General features: G+C 44.7%; 1 protein-coding gene across 4 annotated transcripts in view; it reads right to left on the reverse strand.

The window, feature by feature from the left end:
* Positions 1 to 12,057, reverse strand: part of BAZ1A (bromodomain adjacent to zinc finger domain 1A) — a 233,782-nt gene that overhangs the window by 99,767 nt on the left and 121,958 nt on the right. For 2 of the 4 annotated variants that reach the window (XM_078784085.1, XM_078784084.1), the window contains 8 exons: positions 11,783 to 11,940; positions 4,838 to 4,933; positions 4,225 to 4,363; positions 3,018 to 3,161; positions 2,309 to 2,413; positions 1,792 to 2,016; positions 1,428 to 1,593; positions 1,231 to 1,335 (listed from right to left, as the gene is read on the reverse strand). In XM_078784085.1, coding sequence (XP_078640211.1) covers positions 1,231 to 1,335; positions 1,428 to 1,593; positions 1,792 to 2,016; positions 2,309 to 2,413; positions 3,018 to 3,161; positions 4,225 to 4,363; positions 4,838 to 4,933; positions 11,783 to 11,940 — 1,138 coding nt within the window. The remainder of the gene's footprint in view (positions 1 to 1,230; positions 1,336 to 1,427; positions 1,594 to 1,791; positions 2,017 to 2,308; positions 2,414 to 3,017; positions 3,162 to 4,224; positions 4,364 to 4,837; positions 4,934 to 11,782; positions 11,941 to 12,057) is intronic. The other 2 variants (XM_078784087.1, XM_078784086.1) reach the window with 1 other exon arrangement.

The raw sequence follows: 12,057 nt of genomic DNA on the forward strand, positions 1-12,057 counted from the left end.
CAGTTTAGACTTTAGAGTCAAGTGTGCGTACCTCCAGTCCAGGCCATCCTGCCAACTTGTATGCTGCATACAGGTGAAATATAAAGCGCGAGATATTTTTATATATACTGTATATTAAAAAAAAAATTGGTGTGGTTTTTGGCGGGCTGGAACGGATTAATAGCATTTCAATGCATTTCAATGGGGAAATTTGATTTGAGATACGAGCAATTTGAGTTACGAGCTCAGTCACGGAACGGATTAAACTCGTAAGTCAAGGTTCCACTGTGTGTGTGTGTGTGTGTGTGTGTGTGTGTGTGTGTGTGTGTGTGTGTGTGTGTGTGTGTGTGTGTGTATATATATATATATATATATATATATATATATTTATATATATATACCAGCCGAAAGCACCCGGCGTTGGCCGGGTTCTTTTTGAATGAATTTACTACTGCAATTCAGCTTTTACGCACGGCCGTAGAAGATTGACTACTATAATTCAGCTCAGCTTTCAATTGCGAAATGGGCCCAGCCCGGCCGAGGCGGCCTCGCCACCTAGCCTATAACCTTCCCGGGGCCCATCCCGACATTTTTTATTTCAGAGATTCCCTCCTATCTTTCACCGTTCAGGAGATTAGCGCGTGCAGACAAACAAACGAACAAACAAACAAAAAAAAACTTTCTGTTATATATGTAGATATAATATAAATAATATAATATAGAAGAAGAAGATATAACAAAATATAAATATTCATTAGTAATGGTATGCGACAACAAATACAGCTATAAAATCAGTAAAAAGTGGGACGAAATCGAAATAAGCATCGACCAACTACACTACAGCGCACAATTTAACTGCAACATTGAAAATTTGAAGATGCAGTTCCGATTCAAGCAAAAGAGGAGGAAGAGCAGGGGGGCGTCAGTAATGCCCGACTCGAACATTCTCCTTTGAAGAGGATTTAGAGACGCCACTGCACCTTGCCGATTAAATTGACACTGCAAAATAATCAACACTGCACTTTTCTGCGTCCACAAGTTGGCGAACCACGAAGAAAGATGGAAGAAGGTGCCCAATTGGTGTAGAAAATGAGACGTCTCCAAAACGATTTCAACAATAACGGGCAATCCTTATAATCAATTATTACTTGCAGAAGTGCAACAATTTTGCATAAAACAAATGCTCAAAGTAAAACGGTATGCACAGTCGTGAGCATCAAGTCGCAGGCAACACAAAATTGAGGATCTCACCTCTCAACTGCAGTGCTGCGTGACTCCAAGACAGGCTCACAAGGATGTACGTTGTTGACTCTATCTTGCTGCTCAAGCAGCTTCTGTTCCTTTCGTTTCCGGAACCTGCGGAAGTCACAAAAAATGACAATGGACTACCTCTCCGATTGGACAGCATCCCAACATGGCAAATTAAGGTGATGTACAAAAGGGTTTACCGGGCGGCTGCTTCCTCACGCTGGCGCCGTATCCCCGCATTGCGCAGCTCGCGAAGATCCTGCCGGGCCTGCTTTAATTTCTCAAATGATTCTTCAATGTACTCCCGTGTCGTCACTAGTGACAGTAGTTGTCCGCAAAGTGCATGTAAAATCCGCACCTTCTCTTCTGTGAGCAAATAGATAGGGCTTTTCATACAACTTGGAAAGATTTTGGCTTTTCAGCCACCAACTTTTCCATTTTACAAATCTAAAAAGCCAAGGAAGTTCAATTCAATACTCTGAGCCAACTGGTCAAACAAAACACGTCATCTACACTTGATCGAAACAAATAAAATGCTAAGATCGATGGACTAAGTCAACAGACCTGGGCGCAGATCGTAAACACTGAACAGAGCAAGGTGTCGTAGCAAGCTTGGCCATTTCAAGCGTAATTCAATGCATGGATCATCCGTCGTGTCGTATCCGCCGTGTTGCCGGTAGCGGAATAAAGCATTGCTGAGATCTATCCCAGCACCAGAGGCGAGCACGTGAAGCCTCAGAATCTCAGACAAAGTGTAGCTATCCAATTCAAGCTTGTTTAATGGACATCCTTGAAATAAAGATTCAGAGACCCCAGAAAGCAATTACAGTGTAATACAAAACCACTGATGAACTTTAACTTCTGCAAGAGTTTTGGGAAATTAGTGAAAGGGGTGGGAGGAAGGGGAAGTAGTGGAAGAACCAACAATTCATGGCCATCCTAGATTTGTCATGCATTATACCAAAAATTAAAGGATGGAAACTGCAGATGTCCCTTTGGCAGATAAAGCTCAAAGAAGTGCAAAAATGTTTTGACATAGTAATATCATGTTACAATAACAAATAACAACCACACTCCTCACCTTGGTGAAAGATGGGCCAAGCAGCTGCCAATGAAGCGAGAGAAGAGATAGCAGTCTTGGTGCTGTCCTGCTCTACCTCCTCCAGAGCCTCCGACAACCCCGTCACTGCCCAAGCACGCGCAAAAAAAAAGCATAAACTAGAATGGCACTCTTATATGTCACACTAGCGAACGATATGCCTCCACCCACATTATTACATCATTATACATGCTTGCACAAAAATTTGATTTAAATCCCTTCAGCTGTCCTCAGGTATCACATTTTTACCTGACATGACCTTTGAGGCCGAAATCTAATCAGCTCGTCTTTGCATCATAATTTATACTTGTACGAAATATTGTCATAATACCATCACTGGTTCACAAGTTAGCGCAGCAACATAATTTTTACCTAATGGGATCTCTGACCTTTGACCTCTTGAACCCAAAATCTAATCATTTCCTCTTTACATAATAGTGCATACTTGATCTAAGTTTGATTTAAATCCCTTCAGCCATTCGCAAGTTATCGCAGAAACAAAAACTTAACAAGGACGCACGGACAGACAGACGGACAACCCGAAAGCATAATGCCTCTGCCGACAAACAAAAAACAATTGAAGAGCAGGTATAAAGAAGGAAAATGAAACGTTTATGTAGTTGTTGGACAGGGAGGCGGTTTAGGTGTTTAATAGCAGTGCCAACCTTAACCTAACCACAGTGTAGACCACCTGCTGAGTGATCTGCCAAGTGATTCCGTCGCTCCTGTTCCTCCTCGTCTGCCTGTCCAGCAGAAATGGCCGAGAGGAAGAAGAAAAGGAGGTCACAAAGAGGACCATTTGGATTTGAATACATTAATGCGTCCTCCAGAACACCTGCAAACAAGGCAAATAATTTTGATTGAATGTGGATTTTTTATGTCAAACTCCGTGGACAAAAACAATCAGAAATACGAGGGCAGTCCAAGGTTCATGTAAAATGCTTTGAAACAGCTTGGACCACGGTACAAAAAAATTGTAAGATTCGGTCATCAGCCAGAACACTTCAACCAATGTTGGTTTTGGGACGTTTCATGTTTACTTCATGAAATTTTTTTGGATGCAGCAAAACCATCAATGCTTAGTACAGTGACTTGTTACACAATGAAGTTAGACAAGCAATAGATAGACAACGGCCAGGCATGCTGTCTCGGGGCATGGCTTTACCGCAGAATAGTGCTCAGCATCAGACGGCAAACGTGACCACTACTACTCCAACAGAGATGATTGGGAAGTTCATCATAATCTCCCAAACATTCCAGACTTGTCATCCCATGATTTCCATCACTTTGTTGGTGTCAAAGAACACATGGATGGCATCAACCTTGTGAATGATGTATAAAAGCACGCATCCAGATATGACTGTGTGCCCGTCCCAAAACATTCTACACATCGAGAAATACTACGGCACTCGGTAGAGCGCATACCTTCACCAGGTTGAACAGTTAATTTTGTATCCCACTGATAGGCAGGATCTACACCCAAGCCTTAACCAAAATCGAATCGTTTCGTCCTCGTCACACTCCCAACTCTACCATATTTTGTTCGATTCCATCCCTAACTATATGATACATCGTTCCCACAGGCAGACAGACACAGGGGTGAAAACATAACCTCTTTCCATCTTTGCTGGCAGAGGTAATCAAGATGCTAGGTGTAGCAGAGGAATAACTTGGAAAGAAAGGTTAGATAACATCAACTTCCCTGTACTGTGCTCTGATTTTTCTAGAATATTAAAATCCACACCAACTTTGAACAACCCTAATGACTGGGGATTATTTCATAGCCAGTTAATCACGAATGGGATGGATTTCCTAGTCTAAACACATTTAGAGTAACGAGCATGCCTGAAAGAGACGAAATGACAACATTATTTGAATTTTGATCAAATTGGCATTACCAAGATTTAGGCCCTTTGGAAATTCGTCCTTGAGGTGAAAAAATCCTCCAAACCCGTGTAGGAACTCGAGCAGCATGATGGCGTCTCCGAAGAGGTTAAGCGGGATGGGCGTGCACACGGGGCTCGGCTTAGGCAGGGCCTATAGGTGGAATCGGAAAAGTGGACAGGCATTACATGGTGGGAATAACATCTGTGGAATGCAATTCCACAAGGACGACTCAAAGGACTTCCGAACATCTCAACAGGTAAATGACAAAAAGTGCCCCAGTACCTCGCAGGGTTCAGAATAACGTTTATTCTTCGAGACTAAATCGTAAATAAAGCAATCACGAGACAAAGCTTTGACATTGAAATAACGAATCAATTGCATGACGGAAACGGGGATCAGTGAAGTGGTTCGTAAAACAAAAACCTACATCCAAAAAAAAAACAGGATGAGGGGTAGAATCACAGGAAGCAACAGATCTCACAACATGAGGTGACGGCATTGCCTTACAGAGTTGTTTGGACTGTGACCGACAGCCTTGGGGAGGCCCACACAGTCCTTAAAAAGAAACATTTACAGAGTAACCCACAAGTCTTTCCTCAATCAGTTTAAAAAGGGAATTCCAACCTGGAGGTCGTCACACTCGAGGTCTTCCCGTGGCCGTCTCCATTCCCTCAGTTTCTCGGCATGTAGACGTTTTTCCTCTCGCATTTTCTCTCGTTTCTGCGGAGTGGCGTGATGCCCGGACATGCAATGAAAGGATCAGCAACATCAATAACGGCCAACAAAATGCTTCCTTGTGTGAAACTTCCATCTCAAATCTTTTGTTTTCCACAATAACATACTGGGCACAACAAAAGAGACCCACACTCCTCCCATGCTGAAAGATAGACAAATTGTACACCCAAACTATGCATCAACCAACATGAGACTTTTGGATACGTCAGAAATACTTCTGCAAAACAAATGCGGTGATTTGAAATAAACAACAAATGCAAAACTAGGGGACGGTGGAAACGAAAAACGTTCTTTTTTGCTCATAGCATCCAAAAGGCTGCAAAACATTGCTGACTAATTCACAATCTCCTCTTGTTGTAGAAAGGACAGAGTATGTGCTCAGCGTTAGCTTTTCCCGATACTCCCATGGACACTCACACGGAGACAACAATGTGCAGGAATAATCACTTGCGGTGGAATAAAGGAATAAAGGAATAAAGGCTAACCCCCGCTCTGGCAGGGAAAATGGCCTTTAAAATGCATGTTGTTGTTGTTGTTGCTTCCGGTTCCTCGAGCGGGAAAGCGACTTCAATCTCTCCATGGCAACAAAGTTTCAGTATTTTCCCATTCGTGTCTTTGTCAAACTTCCACTCATTATTTTATTGTGAATGTGTTATTGTGTTTCTAGTTCGTTTTGGTTTGTAATTCGTGCAAAACTTGTGTATAATTAATAGTTTTCTGTTTGCATCGCTTGTGCATGGCCTGGTAACTTGAGGATTCCCTCCCCCCGTGGGTATTTTATGAATTTAACTTCTTTCCTTCGCTGTATTGCTTGTTTCATAGATTTTATCTTCTCCCGCTAACTTCCCCGAACATCTACCCTTTGTCTAACGTTTCAAATACAAAAAAATACAAAAAACTATTATTTCATTCTCACCTCGCGGGCCACCACGTGTGCTGTTGTCTCACCCAACCCCCTTTATCTCCTTTTCTTCCATCTCTTCCTTCCATCTCCAGCCGATACTCGCCTTTCCAATTCTAGTTTCCACCATATTCATTCAACCCTTTCTCCTTTCTCAGATCCACTCCCTCACTTCAGGGACTTTTCCCAGATTATTTTTCACAGTTTTGTTTAATATGTTTAAACTTTCACCTGCAGTGTTTTATTACAACACGCTGTTTTTCTTCCTATATAAAAGGCTTTTTTCAATTTCCTCATCAAATCATTCCACTTCAAAAAAAAATTCGATCTCTTACAGTCCTTCCTTTCTACATTCTCTAAACTCACCTGCATTCCACCCCTCCTCTATCGTTTTCAAATGGATCTCTGACTTGAAAATCACAATAAACCCAGTTTGTAAATGTTATAATAATCATCCACTTTCAAAACTCCCCGCTCACCCCTCCCCTTATAAACTCACCATCACACCTCCCCCCCCCACCCTCCCTTTCAATTCCTCCCCTCACCCCTCCCATTCAAAACTCCCCCCTCCCCTTCAAAACTCCCCACTCACCCTCCCCTTCAAAACTCCCCCCCTTCAAAACTCCCCCCTCACCCCTCCCCTTCAAAACTCCCCCCTCACCCCTCCCCTTCAAAGCTCCCCCCTCACCCCTCCCCTTCAAAACTCCCCCCTCCCCTTCAAAACTCCCCCCTCACACCTCCCCTTCAAAACTCCCAACCTCACCACCCCCCTTCAAAACTCCCTCCTCACATCTTCCCTTCTAATCTCCCACCCCCCCCCCCCCCGCCCCCACCCGACAATCTTTCTCCAATTCTCCCCCCCTACCCCTCCTCAACCTCAAAGCTGCCTCCTCCCACTTCCTCTCCCTTCCATCACATACCTCCACCCCCCCAAAACTCCTCCACCTCCTCAAACAACACCTCACTGTGCCTCCTCCAATCTCCATCAAACCTTTTGTCCTCTTCATCCTTCCCTTTCTCCTAACTCTTCTGCAATCTCTGACAAACTATCAACAGCTCTCCCTACCTCCCCCTCTCACCCTTCATCTTACCCTACACCTTACCCCTCCCCTTCCCTGTCCTGTACCCGATGCTCTCCTTCCCTGTCCTGTACCCGATGCTCCCTCTCCCTCTTCCTTAACGGTATGGACCTCAAACATCTGGGGCCTTCGCTCAAACCTAATTGATCTCTCCATACAGGTTGGTTCTGACAAACCAGACGTGATCTGCTCAACAGAAACTTTCCTTCTTCAAGATGTCTCTGATTCCTTAACATCTCTTCCTGGTTACTCCCTCCTCTGCTATATGATAGACCTGAGCCTCATCCTGATGGTGGGTTGTTATCTTTATCAAAAACTCTTCCTCACTCTCCTTGCAATGCCCTCTCTCCACCCCACCCCCAGCAGTACCTCTGGCTACGGCTTCCTCTCCGCTACCACCTTTTGTTCCTGTGTGTTCTGTACTGTCCTCCAAACAGTGATGACTCCATTTACATGTCGCCGTCTGACAACATGGACCAACTTCTATCAACTCAGCCCAATTCTCTCTTCCTCATATGTGGTGACTTCAACTGTTATCATGCCAGCTGGCTGGGTGTGGGTTCCTCTCACACCAGCCATGGCACCTCAGCAAAGGACTTCTGCGACTCACTGGTACTGACACAATCTGTCAATTTCCTGACCCGGATCTCAGTCAACAGAGTATCTTCTCTTCTAGACTTGCTTATGACTAACTTCCCTGAAAATGTCTGCTGCTCTTCTTCTGCTCCAATCGGTTTTTCTGATCATTTGCTTGTTAAAGTGGACATCTCTCTGGCCATTCTCAGAGAGCCTCCTCAGCACCGACGAGTCTCGCATTTCATTCAGGCTGCCTGGCATGGTCTTCAAGCAGCCATCAATCATCTGGACTGGTCTCCCATCTCTACTGCCTCTGACATCAACTCTTCCTGGGAATTCTTCCAAAGTAAATGGCTCTTTTTTTTTCTCTCTCTCTCTTTTTTTTTTTTTTTTTTCTTTCTCTTTCTCTTTCTCTTTCTCTTTCTCTTTCTCTTTCTCTTTCTCTTTCTCTCTCTCTCTCTCTCTCTCTCTCACAGATTTATCCCATCTCGTCTTCAGTTGTCATGCCCTTCCTCCCGTCCATGGTACACTGAAGCTAGTGGTGAGGCACCTGCCATCACCTCATGGAAGGCTAATCCAACGGAAAGCAATCTCATTTCCTCTCACAAAGCTCGGAACAAGTGTGCGTCTACCCTCAGGAGAGCAAGGAAACATTATCTCTCGAATCTCAAACCTATCTCCCTCCTCCAAATTATGGTGGCATCTGGTCAAATTCTGGTGTTTGTTCCCCTTCCATCATCTCCCTTACCTCAAACGGCTACACAGCTGACACCGTACGTGAAAAAGCCGAATGCCTCAACTCTGTGTTTGCCTCAAATATTGTGTCCTGAACCCATCCCTCTCTGTACCCACCTTACCCAGTCAAACCCAGCTGCTCCTGGACTCTGCATCCTTCTCTCCTGACAAGGTGGAGAAGTTTCTGTCAAACCTCGACTCTGATTATGCAACTGGACCAGACGGCGTCAGCCCACGGGTCCTAAAATCCTGATCTGCCGCTCTATCTCACCCTCTCTTTTGCTCAAGGTCATCTGCCACCTGCTTGGAAATCAGCCAACATTACCGCTTTAAACAAAAATATGCAAAAACAGATCCTTGCAACTACAGACCAATCAGCCAGCTCCCAATAATCTCAAGCTCCCAAGGTTCCGACATAAAATCCTTCCTCTTCTCCAATGGCTTGATCTCGGATCAATTTGGATTCTGACCAGGTCATTCTACTCTGGACATGCTTCTTCTGCTGTCTCAACAATGGATTGCAACCTCCTCAATGCCAAACAGGAATTCAGAGCTGTCTCCCTTGATGTATCACGTGCCTTCGATACGGTCTGGCACCCCGCTCTGCTCACCAAGCTCTCCTCCTATGGTATCCATGGAAATCCCCATGCATGGCTTGTGGACTTCCTCTCTGGTCATCGTCAACATGTGGCCCTGAATGGATTTCTCTCATCTCCCCTTCCTGTTCAGGCTGGAGTTCCCCAAGGCAGTGTTCTGGGCCCTGTGCTTTTTCTGGTCTTCATCAATGATCTCTCCGACTCTCTGGAAAATCCTAACTTTTTCTTTGCTGATGACTCCACTCTCTACCACTCCATACCTCATCACTCAGATCGGCAGTCTGCAGCCTCCTCACTCTCTGCAGACCTGGACAAAATCACAGACTGGTCAAACACGTGGAACATGTCTTTCAATCCTAACAAATCTTACACTCTCACTACGTCTCTCCGAAAAGACAGACTGGACAACCCTCCCATCTACTTTATGAACAATCCTCTCCAAGAAGTTCTGCCACTCAAGCTTTTGGGTCTCACTTTCTGCCATGATCTTTCCTGGGAAAACCACATTTCCCAGCTGGCCTCCAAAGCCAGTCGCCGACTGGGCATCCTCCGTCGTGCAATGTACATCCTTGGCACACCTGAGCTCCTCACCACATAGAAGGCTTTCATCCGCAGCTCAATAGAATACTGTACTCCCCTCTGGGCTGGTGCTCTTGCCTCACACCTAGCTCGGCTTCACGCTGTTGAAACCAAAGCTTTCAGAATCATTGGAATCTCCCCGCGATGAAGCCGATTCTGAGGGCCTTTCACTCACTCACCGCAGGCAGGTTGGTGGTCTTTCTGTCTTCCAATGACTCCTCTCCGGCCTTGCTCCCCCAGCTATGCCTGTACTCTGTGCTCTATCCCCGAAACATTCCTCCAGGGCACAAAAGATCTGCCAGCAACGCTCTTATGGTGAAACTGTCAAAATCAACTCTCTGCTCACCTTCACTCTTTCCTTCCTCTTTTCTTCCACCTCTGGAAAAAACTCCTTCACTCTCTTCAATCCCACTCCTCCCTCCAGGTCTTTAAAACAACTGTTCACCACCTTCTCTTATCTTGCCCCACTCAAAACCTTGATCCTTTCTACCCCCGTTAATTCACCCCAGATCCACTTTTTTGAAATACCGACTTCTTTCCTGGAAGTCCTAGCAGTGTCCATGTGTTTTATACTTCTCCCACTCTGTGTTCCACTCACCCCTCCCATGCCTTCTCCCTCCAAGCCCTCTCTCTCCCACAGATCTCCCAATGTCCCGGTTCTCTAATGTTGTACTTGTGTGCTTCCCTCTCTGTCCCCATCTTGTCTCCCGCTCCCTTTATCATATGTTTTATGTCAGTTTTTTTTTTTTTGTGATTAATGATAGCTCTTACACGATCAAGAGCCACAAGTTTTATCAATTTGACCACAAGAACCTGATACCAACTGTAAAGCATTGTGGTGGAATTATTATGGTTTGGAGCAGCTTTGCTGCATGGCAGCTCACCATCATAGAATCCACGATGAATTCTTCATTGTACCAGAGGGTGCTTTAGGATAATGTGAGGCCATCTGTCGGAAAGTTGAAGCTCAACCGAAGGTGGACCTTGCAATATGACAATGACACTAAACATACCAGTAAATCCACCAAGGAATGGCTGAAAAGAAAGAAATGGAGGGTTCTGGAATGGCCAAGTCAAAGCCTGGATCTAAATCCCATCGAGATGTTGTGAGGGGATTTGAAACGAGCTGTGCATGCAAGAAACCCCTCAAACATCGCACAGCTGAAAGAATTCTACATGGAGGAGTGGGCAAAAATTTCTCGCAGTCGATGTCAGAGACTGGTAGACAGTTATAAGAAACGCCTACTTGAGGTTGTTTCTGCCAAAGGGGGCAATACCACCTATTAGAGCCAAGGGTGTACTAGTACTTACTTTTTCCACATGAGAAATTTGCATTTATGTTTATTTAAATTATACAAGGGACTACAAAATGTAAATGTTTCATGATATTTGTTATATTATATCACCTTTATCTTTCAATATTGTTGAAATGAAGATCAAATAGCTGTATGTTGAAATATGTTGAAAAAGTCAAAACTTTACATGGGGTGTACTTACTTTTTCATGTGACTGTATATTGGGCTGTGGAAGGTGAGGTAAAGACTCGACGATGGAGTTTGAAAAAAAGTCACTTCCAGTTTGCGATTTGGCTTCGTTCACCTGTTACTTTCTCCTTACATACTAGTGTTCATTCCTTGTCTGCTCGCCACTTGGACTTGGTGTCACTACATGCTGTAACCATACATACACAGCATGCTAACTGCCGTGGGAAGTAAAAAGCTGCCATTTCGGGCAAGAACCCCATTGTCGGAGCTCTTCAAAGGGTCAACACCCAAAAGAAGCATACCTCCATCAACATAGTGGTGATTCCACCGATTGTTATATCTGTCCGCCGACGCAGATCAACACTAGCCGTCACCAGCAAGACGAGTTCTCCATTCTAGGCAATATCATTATAGGCTTGCATAGGGCCTGGGACGTATGGGTCTGTTTTCTATTTGGCCTCTTCCCTGGTTGTTTCTGACGCCGCTTCCATTAGTGTCTGCTGTCGTAAAGCAAGCTGTTGGGACCGTACAAATGGCACCATAGTAGGCATGGATATGGATAAGCAGAGGCCTCAGGTATGACCATCAAACAGAAAAAGAAAAGGCCCGTGTATGGTGACATGATACAAGACATTATTTTGGCCTCGTTTCTAACCATTAAAGTGACCGGCATGCCGACAACAATGGAGCCCATCGAGCTGGACCAACTATATACATTATATATTCACAAGGATTTGGGGAGAGTGGGTGAAAGATTCTGCTATCTTACACACACATGTGGATGGTCTGCTTCTCCATGAAAGCTAGGACACATTGTTTTTGTTTAACTCCATCTTTACATCATCAAAGCCACTATTGCCACCACTGACATACCACCAACTCACCTCATCTCTCAGGAGTTTCAGTTGCTGCTTTTCCTCCAGTTTCCTCTGCATCAGCTGCTCCCTTGCTTCTTCAAGTTGTTGTTTTTGCAAAAGTTCCATTTTCTGTTGCAAATCTTGACTATCCTTACACAGGACATCATTCACTTTGGTGTGGTTATCTGCAGCACACCCACACACCCCCCATAACCTGCCAGATGAACCACACATACGAACTGTTCCCAAGCCAAATCCACCAGTCTTCCTACAAAAACTCTATGTCTGACAGGCTGTTCCTT

Source organism: Myxine glutinosa, chromosome 9 (assembly GCF_964187855.1).
Source record: "Myxine glutinosa chromosome 9, kmMyxGlut1.1, whole genome shotgun sequence".
Classification (NCBI taxonomy): domain Eukaryota; kingdom Metazoa; phylum Chordata; class Myxini; order Myxiniformes; family Myxinidae; genus Myxine; species Myxine glutinosa.